Genomic DNA, 26583 nt, shown 5'->3' on the forward strand with positions numbered 1-26583 from the left:
AGAGAATGATTCCATTGAAATGCATTATGAGCATAATGAAAAGTTAAAAGCTCTCATGAAAAGAAGTTGTTTCTACTGAAAAGAAAAGTTTTTTTTTTTTTTTTTTTTTTTTTTTTTTTTTTTTTTTTTTTTTTTTTTTTTTTTTTTTTATTTTAATTTCTGGATTTTTTTTTAAATTAATATTTTTTAGGAAATAAATAATAAAATAAAAATAAAAATTTTAATTAAGGGCAAAATGATAACCGCAAGAGTTGAGTTAAAATGACCGATGTCAAAATAAGTTTTGAAATATAGCCTTTACTATTATTATTTATTTATTTAAAAGCTAACCATTCCACCACTTCTCCAGGTTTACTCCTCTTTTCACGCTGCCCCTCGTCCCTTCACCTCTTCTCTCAGTCTTGCTCTCTCTGTTCGTAGCCTCTGCTGGCTCAAGTCTTGGCTTCTAAAGCTTGGTACGTTCTTGTAATCCTATTTGGTTCTGGAGAACATGTTTGTTTCAGGTTTCACATGATTTTGTTTCTCTCTTTTCGTAGTCAAGTCAAGCTGCTGATAATGAATGTTACATTAATAGAACGAGAAAATTAGGTGGTTAGAAAATCTGCAATCAACATTCGACAAAAGTGTATATTACCTCTGTTTTGCTGCTTAGGTATTACATGAGAGGACAAAGCTTTTTGGGTTTAACCATCTTTTTGGTTTGCAATTGTGGATTACTTTGTAGGTTTTGTTATATGTGTGTGTGTGTGTGTGTGTATCAATTCTTGGGGTGTGCCTCTGTTTTGTTTTTCATGAGTATCATACTATGATCTCCCTCATTTGTGGGAAGATCATTTATTTTCTTTATATTATTTATCTGTTCTTTAAAGTGAACTCCACATGCTTGACAAATGTCCGAGTTGAATTTTATGGATAATTTAAATAGGTTGGATAAAGATCCTGCATTGGGTGCAGCTTATCTGCATGTAGCCATTTGAATGATGGGAATATGAGGTATTTCTCCTCCTGAAGTCCCATTTAGTTGGTGAGGAGGAAGCATTCCTAGGATGGACTATTGTAACCGTAGATGATTAATAGGTTGTGGGATGTAATGATAGTGATGGGCTATTGGGGAAACTCAACTTTTGGAACTTAAAAAGCTTTTAGCCAATGGGTTTTTTTTTAGCCCCAATAAGTAGTAGTTATTATAGCATCTTCCCTATAAATAGGATTAAGCTTCAACTTGGGTTGGTGATTTCCCTTTGCCTTTTTTAAACTTAAAATTTTCTATCTTAAATGGGGTACAAGTTTTCTTTTCTGCAATCAAACTTGCAGTGTTGGGTAGGAAATAAACTTATAAAAAAAAAAGTGTTGGGTAGGAAATAAAAGTTTTGAGAATCAAGTCCAATAGATGCAAGAACCCAGAATAAGGTTTGCTCTAAAATTTCTTATGCAATTTTCAAATTAAATATGGCCTCTTATTTGAAGATATGAGAGTTGAAACCTTCAACCTATAAATTAGTTTCATGAGTGCCACCACATTCATTTTCCATTCACCAATTATCATAATCTTAGTTTGCTTATTGCAATATGAGGACATAATGTCTTCTAGATTTACTCTCCTGGGCCTATATTCATTAACTAATTTGAAGAAGTTTTTCGTCCATCTTTCGTATCATTACCACTGTATCCTTACACATAATGATGATGATTTGAACCTTTTTCACTAATTTCATATAAAAAAGATTGTTCAAAGTGCCTAAATGTAAGAACTTTTGTAGTCACAACTGGTTAGGTAGATGTCATAGGCTTAATTTTAAGAGGTCACTATATTAAGAGCACTTATATGTTTATACTGTGTAGTATTTTTCTTTTGTCTTCTAAAATTATTAGTACTTATCAAAGCAAATGTAAGAGCACTTTTATAGTAATGGATTTAACCATATATGAATTGCATTTGTGTATCCTAAGTTTTTTGTTATCATTTTCAAGTCATAGTACCTTCAAGTAAACTAAATAGTTTTAATATTTATATAACTATCCCATGGGCATTGGAGCAATGATTTATGGAGGGCTGTCCCTCATTGTGTCCTATGGTGTATTTGGTGAGAATGGAACTCAAGATGTTTTGAAGGGAAGGAATGGTCTATTTTGGATCTTAAATCTCTCCTTTTTCATACCTTGCTAGAGTGGAGTTTGTCCTTTAATCTTTTTCCTTGTTCTAATTTTTTAGAAATGCTTGATCTTTGTAATTTAAGTGTTTGATGTACTTTTTTTCATGCATACCCCCGGTGTACCTGGTTTTTCTCTTTTAAAATTTAATACAAGTTATTTATCAAAAAAAAAAAAAAAAAAAAAAATGTTTGATGTACTTTTTTTCATGCATACCCCCGGTGTACCTGGTTTTTCTCTTTTAAAATTTAATACAAGTTATTTATCAAAAAAAAAAAAAAAAAACTATCCCGTGCATCGCATGGGTTAGTGACTAGTTTAATCAATTTTGTTTAACCTTCCTTTGTACCCGTGCCTTTAATCTCATATTCTTCTGTTATTCCCCCGAACTCCATCCTTCATCACGATGTAGTGGTGGCATACCAGAGCTGGTTTCAAACAAACCCAGTAACTGTAACTGTAGGAAACTAAGTAAACTAAACGTGCATATTTGGTTTACTATTATTCATGAATCCTTATTTCTTATTTCTTTTTCAATTTTTTAGTTTTTACATACTCCGTTAGTTTAGTTTATATCTATATACCCTATGAATGCTCATATTTAGTTAAATATCACCTGTTCTCAAATACATATGAAATCGTACTATGCATAGCTGCTAGATAAAGTTTATAATAATGTATTTTGTTATTCTTTCTTTTTGTTTGTTTGTCAAAGAAAATTCGGTTTGCATATTTTGATTACATGAATTCTATTTTGGAATTCCATAGAAAGTTGGATGTGGAGTGTTTTGAAAAGTGGTTTGCTAAAATACTAAATGTAGGTTCTCATTGTTAAAATTTGAGAAAGTATATACATGACCCATATTATACAAACCCTTTTGCCACCCCTAATCCCATGCGGGTTATTTTACAGCTACCACCAACCACCCTCTTAGGCCAATCACCACTGTACAATAAGGTAATTATTCTTTTTGTCTCTTAAAAAACATAGACGTTTTCAATTTGAGGGCTTATGTATTGTGGTAATTATTAATTAGTGTTTATATTTGGCCTTTGTAATGGCTTTTTCTCTGCCTCTCACTTATGGTTGTGCTTTTTTATATGTAGAGACTGATTTTTTTTTAATTGAGAATGGAAGAAGACAAGAATTTTAAGGATTTGGGAATATGCGAACAATTGGCTGAGGCTTGTGATAATTTGGGATGGAAAATTCCAACAAAGATACAGGCCGAAGCAATTCCTCACGCACTTGAAGGTTCATTCTCTCTTTTGTATTCTCTTATTTACTATTTAAGAGGCTTTCTCAGTTTGAATTCCTCAATTTTGATGCTCAAAATATCCTCAAATTTATTAGTTTGTAAAGCTTAAATAGTAGGGTTAGACATGTAAAATTACTAATTTAAAAAGTTCTAAATTTTAGATAAATTTGAAAAAACATTGCCTGCAAAATAGGAACACTCCCCCTAACCCACTTATTCTAACACACGTTTCTAATATTTTATTCTAAAAAAAATAAAAAAACCTCATGTTCAGTTAAAAAAAAAAAAAACACTAGTAAATAGAGATTAAGAGTAGTTTAAATTGTTTCTATATATTAAAAAAATTCAAAAAGTTAGTTATTGTCTTTTTTACTTCTAAAAATACCCTTAATTTAATAAAACTTATCTTTATCTCTAAATCATAGGAAATGGGTTAAAATCTTAAATTGATAAAAATTAGAAACAAAAAACTAATGAAAAAAGCCCACATTCTATAAAAAAATTATCTACCACATCCCTATTTTGAACCCAAAAAAAAAAAAAAAAAAAAAAATCCCACGTTTTATCCAAAAAAACCTACCCCGGGCACCTCTTTTTTTTTTTTTTTCCCAAATTCAAAGTTTATAAACAGTACAAGTTTTAGATAACTTCATGTTTAAAAACTCAAGTAAAATATGCTAAAATTTCAGATAAAACTACCACTCCCACAATCACTCCCACAGTCACAAGTTATCTCTATATATTAAGATCTTTATATATTAAGAGAATTCAGAAAGTTAGTTACCTTCATTTTACAATGACTAAAATACCACTAAAATTTATTAAGCACTACTCTAAACAAAAAATAATTGAGTCTATAAAAGTAATTTGAACTAAATATATTTAAGAGATATTTAATTAATTTTTTTTTAAACCCTAACATGTTTGAATTCCATTCCCCATATTTTACTCCTAACAAAGTGCTTGAATACCACTCCCCACGTTTTACTCCTAACAAATTGCTTTACCCTCAAATTTAAAATTTTAAACTACTCTTTAACTTCTTCTTATGAACAACTGTTATTAACTTCTTTTAGTTATCCGGGTTTTGCTTTTAGTTTCACATTATACTCCTCCCCCTTCTCCTTCATCTTCTTCCTCTTTTTTTATTTTTATTTTTTATTATTTATTTATTTTTATTTTTATTTTAAAAAGGCTATAAATTAGGCGAAGACGCATTTGGTAGTTTCATGATAGCTTGAAGAGAATTTTTCAAAGGTAGAGATTCTCAAGAGTATAACATAACATTAAATGTCTCTCAAACATGTATTTGTGATAATGAGATGTTACTTTCACAACCATGCTCTTCATATCATGCTTCATCATTATCTTACCAACAACCAATTAACACCTATTTCGTGAAATTCTGACTTCACAATATGTATTTGTTTGTCTATTACTACATGATAATTTCTATTTGTTTGTACTTATTTATCTTCTTTGACGTCAAGCTTTTCTTTCTTTTTTCTTTTTTTCTTTTATTTTTAATTTAACAATTTCGCATGTAATTTTTTGAGAAAAATATGACAAATGGGATCTTTTAATGGCTGTCTAGAAATTTCTTTCATTCTCCTTTTTTTTTTTTTTTTTTTTTTTGCTTCGGAATGATGTTGTTTCAAAATGTCTTACAAGATTAACACAAAGTTTCNATTGTCACACTGTTCTCCTTTTATTCTTGTAGTGTATTCATTTATTTGATTCTATTTTGGTTTTTCTATTTTAGGAAAAGACTTGATTGGACTTGCACAAACGGGTTCTGGTAAAACTGGAGCGTTTGCTCTTCCCATTTTGCAATCACTTTTAGAATCTCCACAAGCATTCTTTGCTTGTGTGCTGTCCCCAACAAGGTTTGATATTTGATCCTTGGTTGATTGATGTTTTTTGTTTTTTATTTTTATAATAATTTTTTGTTCTATGTTCTAGGAAGGGTGTTTGAGTCTATACTACTATTTAAGAGGCTTTCTCAGTTTGAATTCCTCAATTTTGATGCTCAAAATATCCTCAAATTTATTAGTTTGTAAAGCTTAAATAGTAGGGTTAGACATGTAAAATTACTAATTTAAAAAGTTCTAAATTTTAGATAAATTTGAAAAAACATTGCCTGCAAAATAGGAACACTCCCCCTAACCCACTTATTCTAACACACGTTTCTAATATTTTATTCTAAAAAAAATAAAAAAACCTCATGTTCAGTTAAAAAAAAAAAAAACACTAGTAAATAGAGATTAAGAGTAGTTTAAATTGTTTCTATATATTAAAAAAATTCAAAAAGTTAGTTATTGTCTTTTTTACTTCTAAAAATACCCTTAATTTAATAAACTTATCTTTATCTCTAAATCATAGGAAATGGGTTAAAATCTTAAATTGATAAAAATTAGAAACAAAAAACCTAATGAAAAAAGCCCACATTCTATAAAAAAATTATCTACCACATCCCTATTTTGAACCCAAAAAAAAAAAAAAAAAAAAAAATCCCACGTTTTATCCAAAAAAACCTACCCCGGCACCTCTTTTTTTTTTTTTTCCCAAATTCAAAGTTTATAAACAGTACAAGTTTTAGATAACTTCATGTTTAAAAACTCAAGTAAAATATGCTAAAATTTCAGATAAAACTACCACTCCCACAATCACTCCCACAGTCACAAGTTATCTCTATATATTAAGATCTTTATATATTAAGAGAATTCAGAAAGTTAGTTACCTTCATTTTACAATGACTAAAATACCACTAAAATTTATTAAGCACTACTCTAAACAAAAAATAATTGAGTCTATAAAAGTAATTTGAACTAAATATATTTAAGAGATATTTAATTAAAATTTTTTTTTAAACCCTAACATGTTTGAATTCCATTCCCCATATTTTACTCCTAACAAAGTGCTTGAATACCACTCCCCACGTTTTACTCCTAACAAATTGCTTTACCCTCAAATTTAAAATTTTAAACTACTCTTTAACTTCTTCTTATGAACAACTGTTATTAACTTCTTTTAGTTATCCGGGTTTTGCTTTTAGTTTCACATTATACTCCTCCCCCTTCTCCTTCATCTTCTTCCTCTTTTTTTATTTTTATTTTTTATTATTTATTTATTTTTATTTTTATTTTAAAAAGGCTATAAATTAGGCGAAGACGCATTTGGTAGTTTCATGATAGCTTGAAGAGAATTTTTCAAAGGTAGAGATTCTCAAGAGTATAACATAACATTAAATGTCTCTCAAACATGTATTTGTGATAATGAGATGTTACTTTCACAACCATGCTCTTCATATCATGCTTCATCATTATCTTACCAACAACCAATTAACACCTATTTCGTGAAATTCTGACTTCACAATATGTATTTGTTTGTCTATTACTACATGATAATTTCTATTTGTTTTGTACTTATTTATCTTCTTTGACGTCAAGCTTTTCTTTCTTTTCTTTTTGTCTTACAAGATTAACACAAAGTTTCTGTTTAAATTCTTCATCTTCACTTGAATCTTTAAAAAGTTTTTATAAAATATGCCCACGACATTGAATATTTTCTATTAGTTTCATGTTATTCATGTATGTCAGATTTTTTTGAGAATACTTTCTTTTAATTTGAAGTTATATGCCTATAGAAACCATTAGGGAATCCTTAAAAGAAAAGATAAATAAATAAATAAAAATAGGAACTAAAAAGCCTTTAAAAATGTGCATAGAGCATACAGAGAAGGCTACACACAAATGCAATCACAATAGCCGCTCCAGTTGGTTTAGAATGCAACTCGCACATTTTGTTTACTTCTCTTTACTATTTTTGTATGTGCATGGGAAAATACTAGCAACTACTGGACAGTCACAATAGTAAAAAACAATACTGAGAAAGCATATTTCCTTTAGTCTCATATACATATGACACATTAGCACTAATATAATGGGTCTTATAGTAAACGTCTAAGAGAACCCCAAAAGAAAGTGAAAATGAAATTTTTACAAAACATTGATCAATACAAGAGACAGCTCCATAAAAGAGAATTGAAGTCATCACCTCATGGGTAAGGGTGGATGTATACATTTTCTATTGTTAGGTATCATTAGTCATTAACTAAACTTAGCTTTAATCATCTCCTCATTTAAAAAATTAAAATTTTGATTCAATTTTTTTTCATGTGTAATCCATTAATGATTGTGTTATATCCATTGATATTTCATAAAATACCAATGTAAAAAAATAAATAAATATACGTCTACATAATTTAAAAAAAAAAAAAAAAAAACAGCCTCTAAGCACGCATTAACGTGCATGCTTAGAGGTCTTTTATTTTTGTGTGTAAAGGTTAATAGTGTTTATTCATCATAATTCAAAGTTGCTATATTTCCAATCACAAAAATATCTAGGGATGTGATGAGATTTATGCATTTGTGAATGAAATAATTTTTTGGTATAAATATCATCACACCCCTAGATATTTTTGTGATTGGAAAATATAGCAACTTTGAATTATGATGAATAAACACTATTAACCTTTACACAAAAAATAGAAGAGCCTCTAAGCACGCGTGTGAGCTTGTGCATGGAGGCTAGTTGATAATAATTTGATTACTTTCTTTTGCGTATATTTATTCTATTTTCTTTTCAGGGAGCTTGCAATTCAAATTGCTGAGCATTTTGAAGCTTTAGGAGCTTGCATTGGTGTTAAGTGTGCTGTGGTGAGCTTTTGGCCAAAATTGGTTCTAAATAGACATGTTACACATTATATGAGCTTTCTGATTATATTTGTCTTACTCATTTTCTATTTGCATTACATGATGGCACAATCGTTTTTTATAAGTAATAGGTTTCGTTACTGAAAAGGATCTACCTGAAGTATGGAGGAAGCATACATATACCAAAAAATTTCAAAGAAAGAGACTTACAAAAATGAAAAGAAAGAGAATCAATGAATTTTACAACAGAATTTAAGATGCAGATGGAAAGTGAACAAAATGTGTCCACTTCAAGAAAATGATCCTTGAATCCAGAAGGAGAATTCCTGGAATTCACCAGAATAGGAAAAGAAGAAACCTCTGAAATTTTATTTAGCAAACTGAATTAAAAAATTTGTGTACAGACTTGGAGGCCAACTTAAAGGTTTCATAAAAATTGATTAACAAGTAGAAATATTCTAAAAAGAGATCCTAATTAAAGGACCACAATTTAACTAGAAAAGCATTAAAACACCTACAAATAAAATCAAAGCAAAAAAATCCTATATCTAAAATTTCATAAATTACATGAAAATTGTTAAAATGAATAAACAAACATTAAAATGCATATTCTATTGCGCATCAGACCCTTCCATGTGGAAAAAAACTTGTTCTTGAGATTCTTTTTCCTTTATTACAGTTAATTATTGTGTGCAGCATATTTATGCTAATAAGTATGAAATTATCAATTCTATTTAGTCTAAACTTATCCCTTATAATGGTTAATTATTGTAGCTGTAGTGCTGTACTTCTAAGTTAGCACTGGTTTTGGGCTATAAGTTTTATAAATTGAAAGGATAAAGCATAAAATCGTAAAAGTTGAATGCTTTAACTTCCATCAATTGAATTCCAATAACCTATCTCAAATGAATCCTTCCATAATAATGGGATGGAGGGTGACAAGATACACCGGGTGTGTGTAACTTGCCAATTAAAAAAAAAAAATTCCATCAAACAGATAGATTTGGAAAATGATGTTCTGTAAGCTACTGCACTCACTGTCACTGATTCTTTTATTACGGTTTCCTCATCATATGTGAGATATTGACAGGCAAGTTCATTCTTTGTATTTTTTTTTTTTTTTTTTTTTTTTGAAAGGTATTGATTGCTCTAGTCTAATTTTAGGGCTTTTAATATGTAAAATATGCCATAACCTGTTGTTAGATGAATCATAACCAGAGTTTGGAATGTAATAAATTTTGTTTTCATGGAGGTGCAAGACTATATTTTGTGGTTCATTTCTTCTTTGGTTAAATGATGTTTAGCAAAAAATGCATGTTAGAAATAAATAAGTGAACAACATTTATGGGAGATATCAAAGAGAGGTGTCTCTATTTGGTTTCTAAAGTTTTTGATGCTATGATTATCAGGTTCAATTTGTATAATACTGTTGTTAAATAGATTTTCTTGTTAAGTTTGTAATTTTTTTATAAGTTTAATTTGCATTTTTGTTAACATCAATCAATCTCTTTAATAAGCATCTTTACCAAATTCTTTGTAGCTTGTTGGAGGGATAGACAGGGTACAACAGACTAACAACCTTGCAAACCGGCCACATATTATTGTAAGTGTTTGTTTTATTGGCTGAATAGTTTGATATCTTTGGTTTCTTTAAATCTTGTATGAGGGTATAAAAGGTGGATAACTACGAATGTGATTTTTTATTTTTTTCGTTTTTCCATTTTGTTTATGTTGGATTGTCAAATTACGTGGGAGTTAAAAATTATTTTTTGTTTTTGATAACAATTTCTCAGTTTTATACTATTGTAGTTTTTGCATTGAGTATTGCTGAAGGAATCCAACCTAATTTACACGAATAATGTTGAAGTAATTTTGAAGATTATGTTTTTGATTTGTATGACTTCAAAAATGCTTTTGATTTGGAAGTAAATTTGATGATTATGATAAACTTGATACATGTTGAATGACTTCATCCACGATCCCATTAATTACTCTCCTATAGTGATTTAACAGCCAAGAAGATTGGAGAAATTATCATAAGACATGAACATTATTATTTTATTAGGCTGTGTGTTTGGCTTTCAATTTGATTCTCCCTAAAGCCACCATGATTGGGGCATTTGTCTTAGCAATATCCTTCTTAAGGCTTCAACTTGGTCTCTACTTTGATGTGCATTATAATACATAAACTTGAACATGTTCAGGCTGATTGTAGACTATTGTCTTAGAGCTATGGTGTAGCTTGTTTTTCCGCAGCTTGATTTGGTTATTGTTATGCTTTTCTCAACTTTTTGCAGCCAAGGTTGTGACTTTGGATTGGATTGCTATATGTCTTAGTATTGTGGGGTTTTATTTTTATTTGAGTATCACTAGTGGTAGATGTTGATGGGCTGTCTTAGTAACCCCTAATAACTTTTTACTTGAATGAGTGGAGTCTACAAAGCATTGATGAGGTATGTTGACATATTCAGACTTCAGTTCTAGTGACTCTATCTCATATTAGGTTTTGGATTTTGAGCTGCTCAATTATATATTTATTTTTTACTGTAATTAATTTGTTATTGGTTATGTGTCCTCCTATATGCGGGTTGTTCTATTTATAGGCTTTTTTTTTTTTTTTTTTAAATTAACTAAAAATAAAGTCATTTCTACCTTTGGTTTTGCATTTAAGATGCATTACATGGCCCTTTTACTTGATAATATGAACTTGTTTGTTCAACCAACAAGTATTTGGTACTTTTTATTATTGAATTTTTATTGATTATTGATAAACTACTGATTTTCCCAAAAGTTTAATATGTTAGGAAATTATGAATTTAATCATTTAATCATAATTCTAACATTCCTTCTTATGTGTGGGTCTAAAATTTGCCTTAATAAGTGGGGCCTAACATGTAGGATTTTTAACATTTTAATGGGAGGTAGAGTGAAGATAGAGATCAAACTTAGGATTTTCTATTCTGATACCATGATAAATTACCGATTGTCCCAAAAGTTTATATTGTTAGGAAATGATGAATTTAATTATTATTCTAACAATTATAATAAAATTAAAAGAATCTTTGGTATTGATGCATGAGTATAACGCATAAAATAGATGATGATGATGTGGCATGGTGACATGACATGAGGGAGTGACATGGCAACAACCCAAGTGTAAGGGCTGAATTTCAGATGTGGCATATCGTTATTGTAGCTAAATTTACATGTGCCAAGTTTGTTGTAGTATTTGAAAATTTGAGGGAAATTAGTTGGTGGCACATGCATATGCACATGCAAGATTTTAGGAAGTTGTTAGAAGTAGATGTTTGTGCTGTATTAAATCTAGCATGTGATTAATATGTTGTATTTTAGCATTTGATAAAGCAATTGATAAAGGTGAGTTAGTTATGGATGATGATATGATATCATCACCAATAACTAACTCCGAACTCCTAGCCCATAAATATCCACGTACATGCATTGTAAAGAGATAGATGGTAGAATTTCAGAATTTTATATTTGAGTTTTGATTAAGGCGTGATTTCTCTTTCTTTCTCTACTTCCCTCTCTCTCTCTCTAGAAAATGCAAATATTAATCTTCTTGCATCATTTTGGTATCTGATTTCCCTCTCTTTCTCTACTTCCTCTCTCTCTACAAACAGCATGTTTTAATCTTCTTGCATCATTTTGGTATCAGAGCAAAGAAATGAAACCAAGAAAGATTGTTCAAGCACTGATGTTTTCAATTCTATTGCCACCATCGATGGCAATCCTTTTTTTTTTTTTTTTTTTGATAAGTAATATATATATCAGAAAAAAGTATTCACCCGAGTTTCCAAGTATACAGGAAATATACGGGGGTGAAAACAATCAATTAAAAAAATTGCATAAGTCTAATAATAATGTGGTTTCTAAGGTAGTTGTTTTACCTAATATGGACCTCATGGTTGAAGATGTTACAGTCCATATAAGCTTCATTGGCTTATGGACAGCAACAATGTTCTGGTTCCACAACAGCGCAACAACATCCTGTATCAGTTTACATTTGAATGCATGGTTCACATATTCTTCTGGATGGACTTCTTATGACCATTCACCGTCCACAATGAGAAGCAGAATCCTTTATACCCTTCGCAAAGACAACATTTCACAATACACTTTGCAACCGATGAAGTAGGCCGCCAGCCTAGCCTAAGAGTTGTATTTCACTTGTGCCATATGGTTATTGTAGCTAAATCCACATGTGCTAAGGTTGTTGGAATATTTGAAAGTTGAAGGGAAAATTAGTTGGTGGCACATGCTTATGCTAGAGATTTTAGGAGAAAGTTAAAAATAATAGTCACACCCTTTATTTTATTTTTTGATAAATAATAGTCACACACTTTATTAAATTTACAACAAGAACAAGAAGCCTTAATCCCAATTTTTTGGAAGTGGTTATGGATTCTCAATAGACTAGTGTGTGATTATTCATTAATGTGTTACAATTGTATTCTAGCATGTGATAGATGTGTGCTGGGTATGAATGATGTGATAACTAACTCCTAGGCTATAAATATTCATGTCCCTAAGACTTGCTTGCCAGGGAAGCTCCATTGAATTTGTTTGGATTCTTTGAAAGAACTTAATTCTTTAAGTTTTAAGTCAGTATATTGTGCAATGAATTTGGTAAATCAATTTTACAGCTATTTTGTTTTTTTTCTGCTGTTCAGTCCACTTCTCATTTTGATTTTTTTTTTCTTAAATGCCTTTGTAGGTTGGAACACCTGGACGTCTTGTTGATCATCTTTCCAACACGAAAGGTTTTTCCCTTCGCACATTGAAGTATTTGGTATGGTACTTATATCTTGTCAGAGATGTAGTTTTCTTTTTTAGATACATACATGTTGGGTACATATGGGTCTATGCGTTATTTTACTTATTATAGGTAGTCTTGATACATTGTAGGGAGCTTTAAGAGTATGGAATCAATTTGACATGAGGTTAATGAATCAATATCCTTATTTGAAATTTTAAGTTAAATTAGAATCTTTGACTTGAATATGAAAAAAGCAAAATATGCACAGTGGAATTTCTTATAATTTAAATGCATAATCATAAAGCATCAAGGATCATTGATTATAATAAAAAGAATCTTTCTTTATTATAGGGATTATCATTCATCATTCAGGTCAAACTTCGTTATTTCTTTGGCTTTCGGTAGACCCACTATAATTTTTAAATTTATAGAAACTCAACTTCATAAAGCACTAAGGATCATTAGAGCATCGGATGAGAAGAGAAATTTGATATAGTCTGGTGCAAACAACAAATTACACGTTGGGTTGCTAAAAAGGCCCATGTTTGTTGTGCATCTTAATGGGTTGTTGCAGCCCAAATGAGTGCATGCCCAATACCCATACTCGATAGTAAGTCCCAAGGGAGTGATTAGCCTCCCGAAAGCACAATCCCATGAAGGGCTTATGGTTGACTCTGGCTTCAGAAAAATCCTGCGACAATATTAATTGCGATTGAATGGTGGTGTCATCGTGAACCAGTGGGAAGTGGGGGAATCTTTTTGTACCTGCAATGATATAGGTTGCGATCAATGTGGTGAGGCTGTGATCGAAGCCGATGGGGTTTTGGGTTTCAATGTGGTGGGTGACACGTTGTGAGGACTGGAGTTAGTAGGTATCATAGCTTTGACAATGAGTGAGGTGGCGGTGGATATCCCAGCATAGTTTTTCTGACATAATATATTGGGTCAAAATCCTTTTCTTGCTTTATTGGGGCTTGTAGTGATATGACTTAGGCAGGATTATCTTGGGCTTCTGATGTCTAGTGCCTTACTTGGGAGGATAGCATAAGCCACTGAAACTCAGTGTATTGATGAGGATAGCAACATCTCAAGCTGGGTACCTTTATGTTGCATAGACCTAGGGGAGAATTTGGAATTGGTTTCAGCAGGAGGCGAGGAAGATGTTGGGTTTGACATTGAGGGTTGGAGGAGCCCTCTAAATGGGTGGCAAGCCTGATTTAGTAAATTTTTGGGGTCCTTGTTGCTCGGTTTGAACAACAGTCCATGGCTTTGTTGCGGCAACTTAAGAAGGTTGTACTCAATGGGCACTTCTAGTGGCCCTCGGCGGTCTACTAATTTAAATCAAAGAGCTTTCACAGAATCAAAAGTATGATTTCCTCAGCAAATTATGACGGGCCTCATGGGTGAAGGAGTGGAAGGAGAGAGGCTGTGATTGCTACGGGGCTTTTTAAGTTTACATTATGAAATTGCTTATATTAACTTGGCTGGTTAGGGGATTGAACAATCCCCAAAAAAGGGATTTTGTGAAGAATCTGTTGAAAGAATGGAGGTGCGGTAGTCCTTTTTGTAGATCGGACAGTTCTGGATGCAGTTGACACAGTTGGGGGGTGTTACTACTATTGGAAAAAAAAGGGTGTTGGAGAAAATTGACACGTGTGAGAATTATTTTCGGTGTCTACTTTGTTGAAGGGTGTGGAGGATGGGTTTGAGTGGGTGTGCCCCATGCTATTTGGTTTGAATGATGATAACCTTAGAAATAGCTTATGGGAGGAGTTAAGGAGAGAGGCAAAGATGGGACATGGCTTGGTGTGTTGCTGGTGAATTCATTGTAATTAGATATCCATTCTAGAGGCTTGGATGCAATAATTTTATCTCAGCCAGGTTCAACTTCTCGAATTTTATTGAGAATATTATTTTGATGAATTTATTACTTGAATGGGTTTCATATACATAGTGTAAGAGCTTTGGTGGGTCTTTGTCCAGAATTGATTGAGTCTTGGTTTTTGTGGATTGAGAGGAACACTTCATGGACGTAAAATGACGACTTCCACCTTGAGTGGTGTCGGATCATTGTCCTCTTTTAGTCGTAGTAGGAGGCATGTCAAGGGGGAAATGTGCAATTAAGTTTGAAAATATGTGGGTGAAAGTGGAGGGGTTTGTGGAGAAGGTTTAGAATTGGTGGAATGGGTATTTTTTTCACTGGGTCTTCTAGTTTTGTATTAGCTCTTAAATTAAAAGCGAGTAAAGAAGATTTGAAGCAGTGGAACAAGCAGGAATCTGGGGATGTTACTTATAAGAAAAAGCATTTGTTAATTGAATTATTGGGTCTGGATGTGAAAGAAGGCTGCCATAGAGATGAGGGTAAGGCTAACATTGAACGTTTAGCCACTCTTGAGATCCCTTGGTGTCAAAAGTTAAGAATTTATGGTTGAAGGAGAGCGACAAGAAAATATGGTTCTTCCACATATTGGCCAACTCACACAAGTACCAATCACATGAGAGGTCTAGTGGTGGATGGTACTTTTTATGAGGAAGAATTGGAGATTATCTGGTTGGAAAATATTATACTTGTCAAATGGTGGGAGACTTACTATGTTGAAGAGTATGCTTTCACGCTTACCTACATATTATCTCTCCTTCTTTAATGTTTGTGGCAAATAGGTTACAGTGAATAAAAAGGAATTTTTTGTGGTGTTCCTTAGAAGAGTAGTTCAAATACTCGCGGTGGCATGGGATAAGGTTTGTTCACCTACTGAGATAGAAGGATTAAGGATTAGGAAGATAGGGAGTTTTAATCAAGCCTAATTGGTGAAATAGTTATGGCGCTTTGGGCATGAACTAACGCTTTTGTGGTGTCAAGTGATAACTTCGAAGTAAGGGGTGGCTGGAGTACTAAACCAAGTAAAGGGATGTGGGTATAGTCTTTGCCAGAGTATAAGAGCAGGTTGGGATAATTTCTTCCTGTATGTATCCTTTGAGTGATGGCACACATGTAAGATTTTGGCACAAAAAATGGTAAGGATAGCTCTCTCTGAAGGATTTGTTCCTTGATTTTTTTTTGCTTGCTCTGCTGTCAGAGAGGCCCCAATCTTTGATTGTATGGTTAGCCTATTGGATAAGGGGGTATAGGGGTTGATTTGTGTGTTTTCACAAAGATTTTCATGATTCAAAGTTAGAGTCAGTGAATTCCTTTTTAGGCCTTATTTTTTCAGAGGTTCCTAGGGGGTGGCAAGTTAGAGTCAGTGATAGATTGCGCTGGTGTTTTAATGGGAATGGCAATTGTGATTTGAATTCTATAATGCTATTCATGGTACCAATGTATCTTCATTCCCTTGGAAGAGTATTTGGGGCTTAATTTCCCAAATATGCTGTCCTTTGTCTGGGGTAAGACTCTTGCCTATGTTAATCTTACCATGAGGAGGTCTTTATTTAGTTGGCTAGTGTTGTATGTGTCGTTGTAGTGGGGAAACAGTGGAGCACTTGTTGCTCCATTGTGAGATATGCACTTAAGAGTTTTTGGGTAATGGTATATATAGACTAGACATTGTGGTGCAAAGTACACTGTAATATTCCTATCCACTTTGCAATTCACAAAATCAAATCTATTTAGATCTAGTGTCCGTTTGAGAACAAGTTATTTAGTTTTTTGCTGAAAGTGTGCTAAAATATACTTGTACTTTAAAAAAGTGAGAAAAAGTGAGGTTCTAAAAAGTTGTACATAAAAGCTAAAAGAAAAAAAGTTGGCTTATAAGTCAATGCCAAACGGATACCCCAGTTACTCATGGTCCATTTATTGCTTTTGTTTATTTCATCCTTTTATATTTTCTTACTATGGCATCTCCTTTACTGCATCTTATTTCTCATTTAATGTCCATCTCTACCTCAAGTCATGGTGAAGTTTGCTACTCTGCCAGACAACTGCCGTGGCAGTGATGGTGGCTTATATAGTATGCTAAACTCACCGATCTCTATATCTTTGATCTAGCTAGAACCAGTAATAAAACAACTGTTAGGACAACCTTGGTGTTGCTTAGTATATATTCATTTTATAAGAAATAAGAATTTATTGATAAAGAAACAACAACCCTATGTTCACAATGATGAACATGAAGTATCTAAAACAATTGCAATCAAATCAAAATGAGAAACTAATAGAGTGCTGGAAATAAAAAATGGAAGTATAATGTGTAAAATCCCAAGCCCAAGACCAATCAAACAGGGTCCTGGTTAGTTAGGACTTCAAATGATGTTGCCTAGTCTATGAAATCATTTGTTATAAGCTGCATGATTGGGTTACACTTTGAGCAGGTTCTAGATGAGGCTGACAGGTTGTTGAATGAGGACTTCGAGAAACCAATTAATGAAATTTTGAATGTTATTCCTCGTGAACGGAGAACATATCTATTTTCTGCCACTATGACCAGTAAGGTATGTATTTAAATATCCTGCTGTACCTAAAAGATATATCTGTCATCAAGGATGTACATTTTAAATTTTTTCTTGCTGTGGGTGGTAGCTACATATGTGTTGTAAATTTATAGTGAATCCTGGATATTCTTCTTCCTGAAATATGAGATCCCTTTCTGAAATTTCTAGAGAAACTCATTATGGAACTAATGTTTCCATGAAAATGAAGCAGAATTTTGAGGAAAAACATTTTGACATTTCATGCTCATCAGGGCATGATGGTTTGATAGGGTTTTAGATGACCTGTAGAACACACTTTACACCAGCGGAGAAGATATTTGGTGCCTTACAGCACGCATGTTATAAAAATTATTACGTGGGCAGCACACATTCTAACAATTGTTAATGCTATAGACACCATATGGTTGTTAAAAGGTTTTTCTGTCACTTGGCACTCAATAGTATTATATCAACACTGTTACAAGTATTGTGTTTGATGTTACTAGACAAGTTATACTGGAGATTCACACTGCACAGGTGAATCCTATATGAAAAAGGTGTAATTTCTTTAGTCTTCCACATAATGTTCTATTTATTCATGATGTTTCAGGTTAAGAAGCTCCAAAGGGCTTGTTTAAGAAATCCTGTGAAGGTAATGATAATCTTTCTTACACTTTTTTTTTTGATAAGTAACGAAAATTTTATTAGAAAACGAAAAACAGCCAACCCGAGTACATTGGGAATGTACTATGGGGGCACAAATCAATAACCAAGATTACAATGATCAAGTAAAACAGGAAGGGAATAATCTTTCTTACACTTATATCAATCGTTCGTAGTTTTTGTCTTGACTTCTAATAGCTGTCAGTTTTGAATGATTTCAGATTGAAGCAGCATCAAAATATTCTACTGTTGACACGCTAAAGCAGCAGTTTTGCCTTTTGCCAGCTAAATACAAGGTTTCTCCTTATTTCGCTTATCCAAAATATATCTACACACACATAAGGTTTCTCCTTTTCTCAGTGTTAAGCTTCTGTTGAAGATGTTTTATTAAAGACTTAATACTTATGCCAGGTATTATGGCTGGTGATTAGTGCCAATGCATTAAATGTTTGAATTCATTATCAGGGAATTATTTTGTTTACATTGAACTGAGCACGCTTATGTTCTTGAGTATGTCAGAAAGACAGTGGAAATGTTCATGAAAAATGTACAAGAATTAGTTTGGTCTTTTGTGCTGAAGGTTGCCTCTGAAGCCATGTACCAGATCATAGGAAAAATGACATTTTTTTTTTCACCAAATGCTTTCTTATGAGAGGGAGACCTGAAATTTATGCTCTCCTACAAGGCAGGGCTGAAGTTTTGAGGTCTTAGCCAACTAAAGAGATCATATAGATAGCTGTTTTTTGTACAATCAGAAGTTCTTTAAATAGTTTTTGTTAATGAATACTTTTGACAAGTTGATTTTTTGAATATTGTGGACAACTTCATTTTGGGTGATTTGTTGCTTCTGGATATACAGAAATTTGAGGCTTGACCAAAACAAGTTGTATTTAGCTACTAATTAATTTTGTCAACGGCTTCTAGCAGATAGTGAAACCCTATGTGGATCGAAAAACAATATGATTGCAATGGCTATTGTAACAAGTTGTGTTTGTTTGTTTCTTTTTATATCCTCTCCTTAAATTTGTATAGAAGTGGGGTATTTGTGTATAGGGTATGACCTTATATATACATACACATTTTTGTCTGCGTGTAAAGAAGTGGCTAAGTGATTAGATGTGAAGAATGTTTCTGGTGCAACTCTTAGTGCAAGTGACAATCATTTAAGAGTGAAGTGTATCACACTAACAATTTAGAAAGTGTGTTTATGGCATGCATTTTGAAGGTGTATTCATCTAATTGCACGCATTTTAGTTTCTTTTGTAGAGTTTCTTATGTTGTATAATGTTGGTCTTTGTTCGTGGTACATATATTCATATTTACTGTTTTGCAGGAGTGTTACCTTGTATATATTTTGACTGAGATGTCTGGATGTACGTCAATGGTTTTCACTCGTACCTGTGATGCAACTCTTTTTCTTGCTATGATGCTTCGACATCTTGGTCTCAGGGCCATTCCAATTAATGGTAAAATGACCCAGGTAATATATATTATTTAACTGAAGTAAAAATGATTTCCATCTGTAGCTTTTTAAGTATGTTGGTTAGCTCTTTCCTTTTATCTTTTTTCTTTCTTTAATTTATTCTCCCTTTCTATGTTGCTGTAATATTTTGGGACTTTTTTTTGACAGTCGAAGAGATCTGGAGCCTTAAATCAGTTCAAGGCAGGAGAGTGCAATATTCTTATCTGCACTGATGTGGCAAGTAGAGGACTTGACATTGAACTTGTTGATATGGTTATCAATTATGATATTCCCACAAGCTACAAGGTTAGGCTTGCTACCTATGTGCTGACCAAGAGCAGGGGTATACCTGTTTTATGGTGTAACATACTTACATACATGCTTTCCGTTTTGATTGTTTCTTAGCTTTTATTCAACTCAACTCAATAAGGGTAATTTTTGTAATCTTCTAATAAGTGTTGTAATTCCATCTTTTCAATTGGTTAGTTAGTTAGGAGTTAGGGATTAAGCACATGTAAAACATTTTACACATGGCTTAATTCTTAGAGTACATGCCAATTATCTTGAGCCATGTGAACCAATGAGATTAGAGCTATCTCCTATAAATAGATGGTTGTAATTCACAATTAGGCATTGAGTAAAGAATGACCCAATTGTGCTTAGTGCATCTCCCTTCTCTTATTCTCTCTCTGTCTTTCTCTGTTAATAATTCTTTGGAAGGTGTCTGCCTCCAATTTAGTCAAAATCCATGCAAGTCCTTTACACTTTCCATCCATCCCCATTAAGAACCACTCAATAATATTTTATTATTAACCTATAAAAAAAAAAAAAAAAAAAAAAAAAAAAACACTGAGTTACTAACACACCTCCACCTCCGAACTAAAATAGGATTTCCATCATGACCCACTTTTCACATTTTCATTGTTCTTTTCATCTCAACCATCCTAACTCTTCATATATAGCTATGATTTCTATCTCAATAGAGTTATTGAGTTCTCCTCAATTCTGTGTGACTTCCATTAAATAGCTCCTCCATCTTTCCTTAAACTCTTCTTCCTTTACTAAAAGTTCGTTGATCCTTATATTTGATAAACTTGGCACAATTCAAGTCTCTAGTTTTGTTTCCAATTTTAGCAATTTTTTAAATATGCTTCTCCACCTTTGTCACCAAAATATTGTATAATTCATTGAAATTCTTAGATCAGCACCTCTAAATTCCTCTCTAGATTCCTTTTGCTGTTTTCTATATATTCTTTTTGGGTTTAATTACCACTTTAGTCCTCAACGTTTACCCCATGTTTCAAAATAGTCCTAACCTTTCAAATATTTCGTTTTAGTCCTTAAAACCTTTTTTTCTTGTGTTAAAAAAGTTATTGTTGCTAAGTGGTGGATATGAAAATCTAAGGTAGCAAATGGAGGGAATAAAATACTTATGCTGACTGGATGCCTCATGGAATTTATTTATTTATTTATTTTTAAAAAAGCTAAAACCCGTTGCCTTGAACTGAAATCCCTAACCCAGCACCAGCCTGGAAATATGACGTGTGTTTGGGGGGGGGGGTGTTAAAGGTTGTTAGAGAAGGCAGAGATCGGCAGTGAGGCGACGAGGCATAAACATGTGTGGTTGATTTTTGATATTTTTGATGAGAAGAGATTTCTTGGCGTGGAATTCGATACTAGTTAGCTTTGCAATGCAATCAGGTGAGCTGGATTTTGATGGGGGAAATGTTTGGTGATGGGGATTTTGATTCATTTTTGTCTTGGTTCTTGTGGGGTGTGTGGTACTAAGAAAATGGGGGAAATGTTTGGTGATGGGGTTTTTGGAGTTTGTGAGAAATGGAAAAGGTTTACTTTTAGTAAAGCTTATGAGTTTTTTTTTTTTTGATAGGTAAGAGTTTTATTGATAGCAAAAGTGCAATGTGTTTACAATTGTAAACTCACTGCATTTGAAAAGAAGACAAACAAATCAAATGGAAGAACTAACAGAAATAAGGAAATTAGACAAGGAAATACAATGCATAAGACTCCAAATACGAGACCACTCAAACAAAGTCCTAGCTAGCAAAGTCTTCAACAAATCAATAGGTCTCTCAATGTCCTCAAAAATTTGGGCATTGCGTTCCTTCCATACTATCCACATAAGACGTGTGGTACTATATTCCAAACATTTGAAGATAAGGCCCCAACCAATTCCTCCAAGCAAAAAGAAGAGAGACAATTGTATTCGGCATCACTCACTGAACCCCAAACATAAGAAAGACCTCACTCCACAAGCATGAGCAAACTTAAAATGGGGCATAAGGTGATCCACAGTTTCCTCATTACACCGACATAGGCAACACCAATTAATAAGAGGCAAGTTCTTCTTAACAAGGTTATTTATTGTAAGAATTCCACCCCTAACAACTGTCCATAAAAGAAAGACATCCTTTTAGGTACCTTAACACACCAAATGCTCTGCCAAGGGAAAGAAACAGAAGGGGCTTTCAATAAAGAATTATAACAGGGTGCACATAAAAAATATCACTACGTTTCAACTACCAAATCAAGATATCATCTCCCCCCCCCCTTGGTATTCTAGCGGAAACATGCTTAAATCAAATCAGAAATCAAAGCTTCTTGAACCACAGCACAAGCAAACAATTCTGAATATAACTCTTTCAAAGAAATAGGACCACTCCAAGGTCATACCAATACTGAATACGAATACCCTCTCTAGTTGCATACACTACATGACCAAAGAAACTAATGTTCTTCCACAACCCACAACCGTGTGTTCCTCAAACAACTCTAGTGCACCAACCTCCACTAACCTCCTCATATTTGGTGGCAATAACCTGACGCCATAAATGGGTAACTTCCTTCCCAAAGCACCATAGCCACTTCCCAAGCAGGGCTTGGTTCAAAAGCCCAATTCTTCGAATCCCCAAACCACCTGCCTCCACCGGCCAAACAGCTTTATCCCAAGCAACAAGCGGATATTTAAAAACTTCGTCAGATCTCCCCTAAAGAAAATTCCTCTGAATCTTCTCTAATTTGTTTGCTACATGTTGTGGAATAGTAAACAAAGATAAATTATAAGTTGGAAGGCTCGACAAAGTGCTCTTCAATAAAGTTAGTCTACTCCCTTTTGACAAATATAACCGCTTCCAACCTGAGAGCTTTTTCTCCATCCTTTCTATAATAGGGTTCCAAATTGAAGCATCCTTGAAATGAGCCCCAAGAGGCATTCCCAAATAAGATTTGGGCAACCAACCAACCTTAGAACACAAAATACGAGCCAAAGCATCCAAATTCCTAACCTCACCAACTGGCACACTCTTACTCTTACTAACATTTACTTTCAAGCCTGTAATAGCTTCAAAGAAAATCAACCCCATCCGAATATATAATAATTGTTCCTTGGATGCATAACAAAAAAGAATAGTATCATTAGCAAAAAGAAAGATGAGAAATATGCAAACCTCCTCGCGCATTGGGACTTGCTTGGAAAACCCTAAGACTCCCTCCCCTGTCTTCTTCGATAGCCTACTCAACACCTCCTTACCAACAAGAACAATATGAGATAAAAGATCCCCTTGACAAAGACCACGAGTGCTACCAAAGAGACCAGTTGGGGACCCATTAATAAGCACTGAGAAACGTACTGTAGAGATGCACGCCTTCATCCTCCCCCCATTTATCCCCAAAACCCATCCTCTCCATAAGGTAAAACAAAGCACTCCAATTTACATGATCATAAGCCTTTTCACTATCCAACTTGACAATCACACCTAGAATACCAGTCTTCAATCTACTATCCAAGCATTCATTTGCTATGAGACTTTTTATTCCCCTTTTTTCGCATTTAATTTGACTATGTAATTTTTTCGTAGTATTTTGTGCACACATTCTATGTACATGAAGTATCTCCTCGAATTCAATAAAATTTTGTTACTTATAAAATATTTGTGGAAATAGTGTTTGCAGATATCCTCTCTTGTAATTGTGTTTGATTTTATTATTGAAAGAATTATGCTAGTAGGTATTTTCCTGCTTGTTCTATATGCTCTGGTTTGCTGATTGAAGTGGTCCACAGCTTTATAACCATCGAGTGGGGAGAACTGCTCGTGCAGGAAGATCAGGTGTTGCAGTCTCTTTAGTGAATCAGTATGAGTGGGAATGGTTTGTACAGATAGAGAATGATATTGGTAGGCAACACATGCCATTTGTGTGGTGAAGCATTGTAAAGGGGGGTGTCTCAAAAACTAAAGTTTTTTTTTTTATGGTAATGATTTAAAAAAAAAAAAAAAAATTGTTTTCATTTTCAACAACTTATGAAGATTAAGAGTGCTTGTGCCAATAATTGGGTTCGTATACAAGTGCCCCAGTCCATGCCTTGTGGTCTGGTTTATGCTAAGAAGCATGGACTATTCAAAACCCCCCAGCGTGTCCATGGACATGCCAAGGTCACTTATGCATGCATGTACACATTATGTTAGGAGAAAATATATATATATATATATATATTATTGAAAAAGGATTCTTTAAATTTTAGATATGTTCTTAAAGATTTTGATATGTATAATTAATTAATTAGCTGTGGTAACCCCACCGTGTCATGTCCTAGTTTTCAAGAATTGACACATTGCTATGTCCGTGTCTATGTTTGTGTCTGTGTTGCTGATTGTCATACTGTCTGTTAGTGTTGAGAATGTTATGACTATGGTCTACTCACTTAGACCCTATGACAAAGAGAGTGAATCCTTATATAAGAGCATTAATATCCGGTTTCTAAAAAATATCCTATTTTATCATCTCAAAAGCTACTTTATCTATTATACCATACCATTTTACAACACACTCAACATCCTAAGTTTTATTTTTACAAGCAACACATTAAAACAATATAAATTACTCAATAAAATAATATAAAAAATCTCTCTCTCTTCTCTCTTCATCTCTATTCTCTCTCTAATTTCTGTCTCTCCGTTTCTCTCTCTCTCTCTCTCTCAACCACCCACCACCAACCGAAACCCAAAACAACTACCCACCACCACGGCAAACAAAACCATAAACAACAACTGGATCATTTCTCTCTTTCAACAAAGCAATACATGCCTTGCTGCAACTTTGGAAAAAGCCTTGATTTTTTTTTTCCCTCTCCAATGCCAATTAATATTCACAAAAATAAATAAAAACCCACTTCACCGAAACAAGACTTAAGCTTTAAAAAATGAGGTATTTTCAAAGCTATAGTAGATCCACAGACCCATTCATTAACAAAAAGCAAGAAGGTTCCTTGCAGAGACCCATTTGTTCTTTCCGATTGGAACAAGAAAAACACACACCAGAACCACATCAGCAGTAAACAAAAAAAAAAAAAAAGATTTGAAGCACTAATGCAAAAGCCTTAATTTTCCTTAAATGGGTTGAGGAAATAAAGGAAACCTACTTCAAAAAACCTGGTTTTATCTTAAAACAATGAGGATTTAACACCACAGATCTGTGCATTTAGCCATATGTAGAAAGAAAGAAAAAGCAGTGACCCAAAATCAAACCCATACCCACCGGCCAGCAACCCAGCCACCACCCACACGCTGGACCCACGCCAGAAAAATTCAGCCGCCACAGTAATAAAATCTCATCAATAGTTTGTGGAGCTCAAAGCTCTTAGGCCATGGAGCGGCTCAATGAGTTGGGTGAGAGAAAGAGAGGGGAGAGTTGGGTTTGGGTTTAGAGAGAGGGACCACAAATGTGGTGGTGAGTGGTGGAGGAGAAGCTAGATTCAGCCATGGAGCCTCGGTGAAAAGAAATCAGAGGATTTGGGAGAGAGAATGAGAGATGCCAGAGATGAGAGAAAAGAAAGAGTGTTGAGTCAGAGGAAAGAGAGAATAAAATAAGAATTTTTTTTAGATGCTACTGTTGCAAATTTGTATGGGCATGTACAGCAGTGTATGGTCCTACTATTGATGGTTTGGAGTTTGCTAATATTGAGGAGGATGGGCGGCTTTCTCTTGAGATGGATTTTTCTAAGGAGGTGGCGGCAAAGGTACTCCAAGAGATGGAGGTTGATACAACCCCTAGTCTTGATCGCTTCACTATGGCTTTTTTTGGTAAATGCTGGAGTGTAGTAGAAAATGATCTTATGGCCTTTTTTTGATCATTTTCTTAGGAGCTCAGAGTTTGAACTGTCTTTGTATGCTTCTTTCCTATCTTTAATACCCAAGAAAAATAATGCTTTGAATACTAAAGATTTCCGGCCTATCAGTTTAGTGGGCTATGTATAAGCTGTTATCTAAGATGTTGGCTAACAAATTAAGGATGGTGTTGGACAGACTTATTTTTGAGTCACAAAATTCTTTTGTTGGTGGTAGGTAGATTTTGGATTCAGTGCTTATTGTTAACGAATGTCTTAATAGTAGATTGAAGTATCGTACTCCACGAGTGGTTTGTAAGTTAGACATGGAAAAAGCCTATGATCATGTGAATTGGGACACTGTTCTATCTGTTGGAGAGGATGGGTTTTGGGGTTCAATGGAAGGGATGGTTAAAGGCATGTGTCACTACTGTTCGTTTCTCAATTTTGGTTAATGGATCTTAATGCTGGTTTCTTTGGTAGCTCACGAGGTCTAAGACAAGGTGATTTGTTGTCTCCTCTTCATTTTGATCATGGAGGTTTTAAGTTGGATTCTGAAGAAAACTGAGGAAGGTGGTCTTCTTCAGGGTTTTTGTGTGGAACCTGTTAATACTATTGGCATTCGTATTTCCCATCTTCTTTTTGCTGATGATACCATTCTTTTCTATGATGCTTCTAGGGAGCAGTTGCTCTCTATTAGGTTGGCTTTGACTTGTTTTTAAGCCTTTACTGGTTTGAAGGTGAATGTGGGGGAAAAGTGAGATTGTCCCTATTGGGGAGGTAACATTCAGACTTTGGCTAACATTCTTCAATGCAGGGTGGGCAGTTTGCCTATGAATTATTTGGGAATGCCATTTGGTACTTTGTATAAGATAGCCGCTATCTAGAACCTTATTTTGGAGAGGATGGAGAAGAAGCTTTTGGGCTGAAAGCATCCTTATTTGTCAAAGGGCGGTAGGCTCATTTTGTTGAAAAGTACCCGTTTAAGTCTCCCAACTTATTATCTTTCTCTTTTTACTGTTCCTAAG

The 26583-nt window shown here is 33.6% G+C and overlaps 1 protein-coding gene across 2 annotated transcripts; it reads left to right on the plus strand.

Annotated features, from left to right (window-relative positions):
- The first annotated feature begins 315 nt into the window (after nucleotides 1–315).
- LOC112002239 (DEAD-box ATP-dependent RNA helicase 10) lies at nucleotides 316–23671 on the plus strand. Of its 2 annotated transcripts, XM_065772922.1 has the most exons (13): nucleotides 316–455; nucleotides 3065–3109; nucleotides 3259–3406; nucleotides 5173–5296; nucleotides 8059–8128; nucleotides 9666–9728; nucleotides 12864–12938; nucleotides 17214–17333; nucleotides 17923–17964; nucleotides 18197–18271; nucleotides 19309–19455; nucleotides 19606–19743; nucleotides 23516–23671. In XM_065772922.1, the coding sequence occupies exons 3-13, from the start codon at nucleotides 3283–3285 to the stop codon at nucleotides 23654–23656; spliced, it is 1119 nt and encodes a 372-aa protein (XP_065628994.1). In that variant the 5' UTR covers nucleotides 316–455; nucleotides 3065–3109; nucleotides 3259–3282; the 3' UTR covers nucleotides 23657–23671. The 2 variants fall into 2 exon arrangements, with proteins under 2 accessions (XP_065628994.1, XP_065628998.1); XM_065772926.1 differs by lacking the exon at nucleotides 3065–3109.
- Nucleotides 23672–26583: the final 2912 nt, after the last annotated feature.

Source organism: Quercus suber, unplaced genomic scaffold (assembly GCF_002906115.3).
Source record: "Quercus suber isolate HL8 unplaced genomic scaffold, Cork oak 2.0 scaffold_6, whole genome shotgun sequence".
Lineage (NCBI taxonomy): Eukaryota > Viridiplantae > Streptophyta > Magnoliopsida > Fagales > Fagaceae > Quercus > Quercus suber.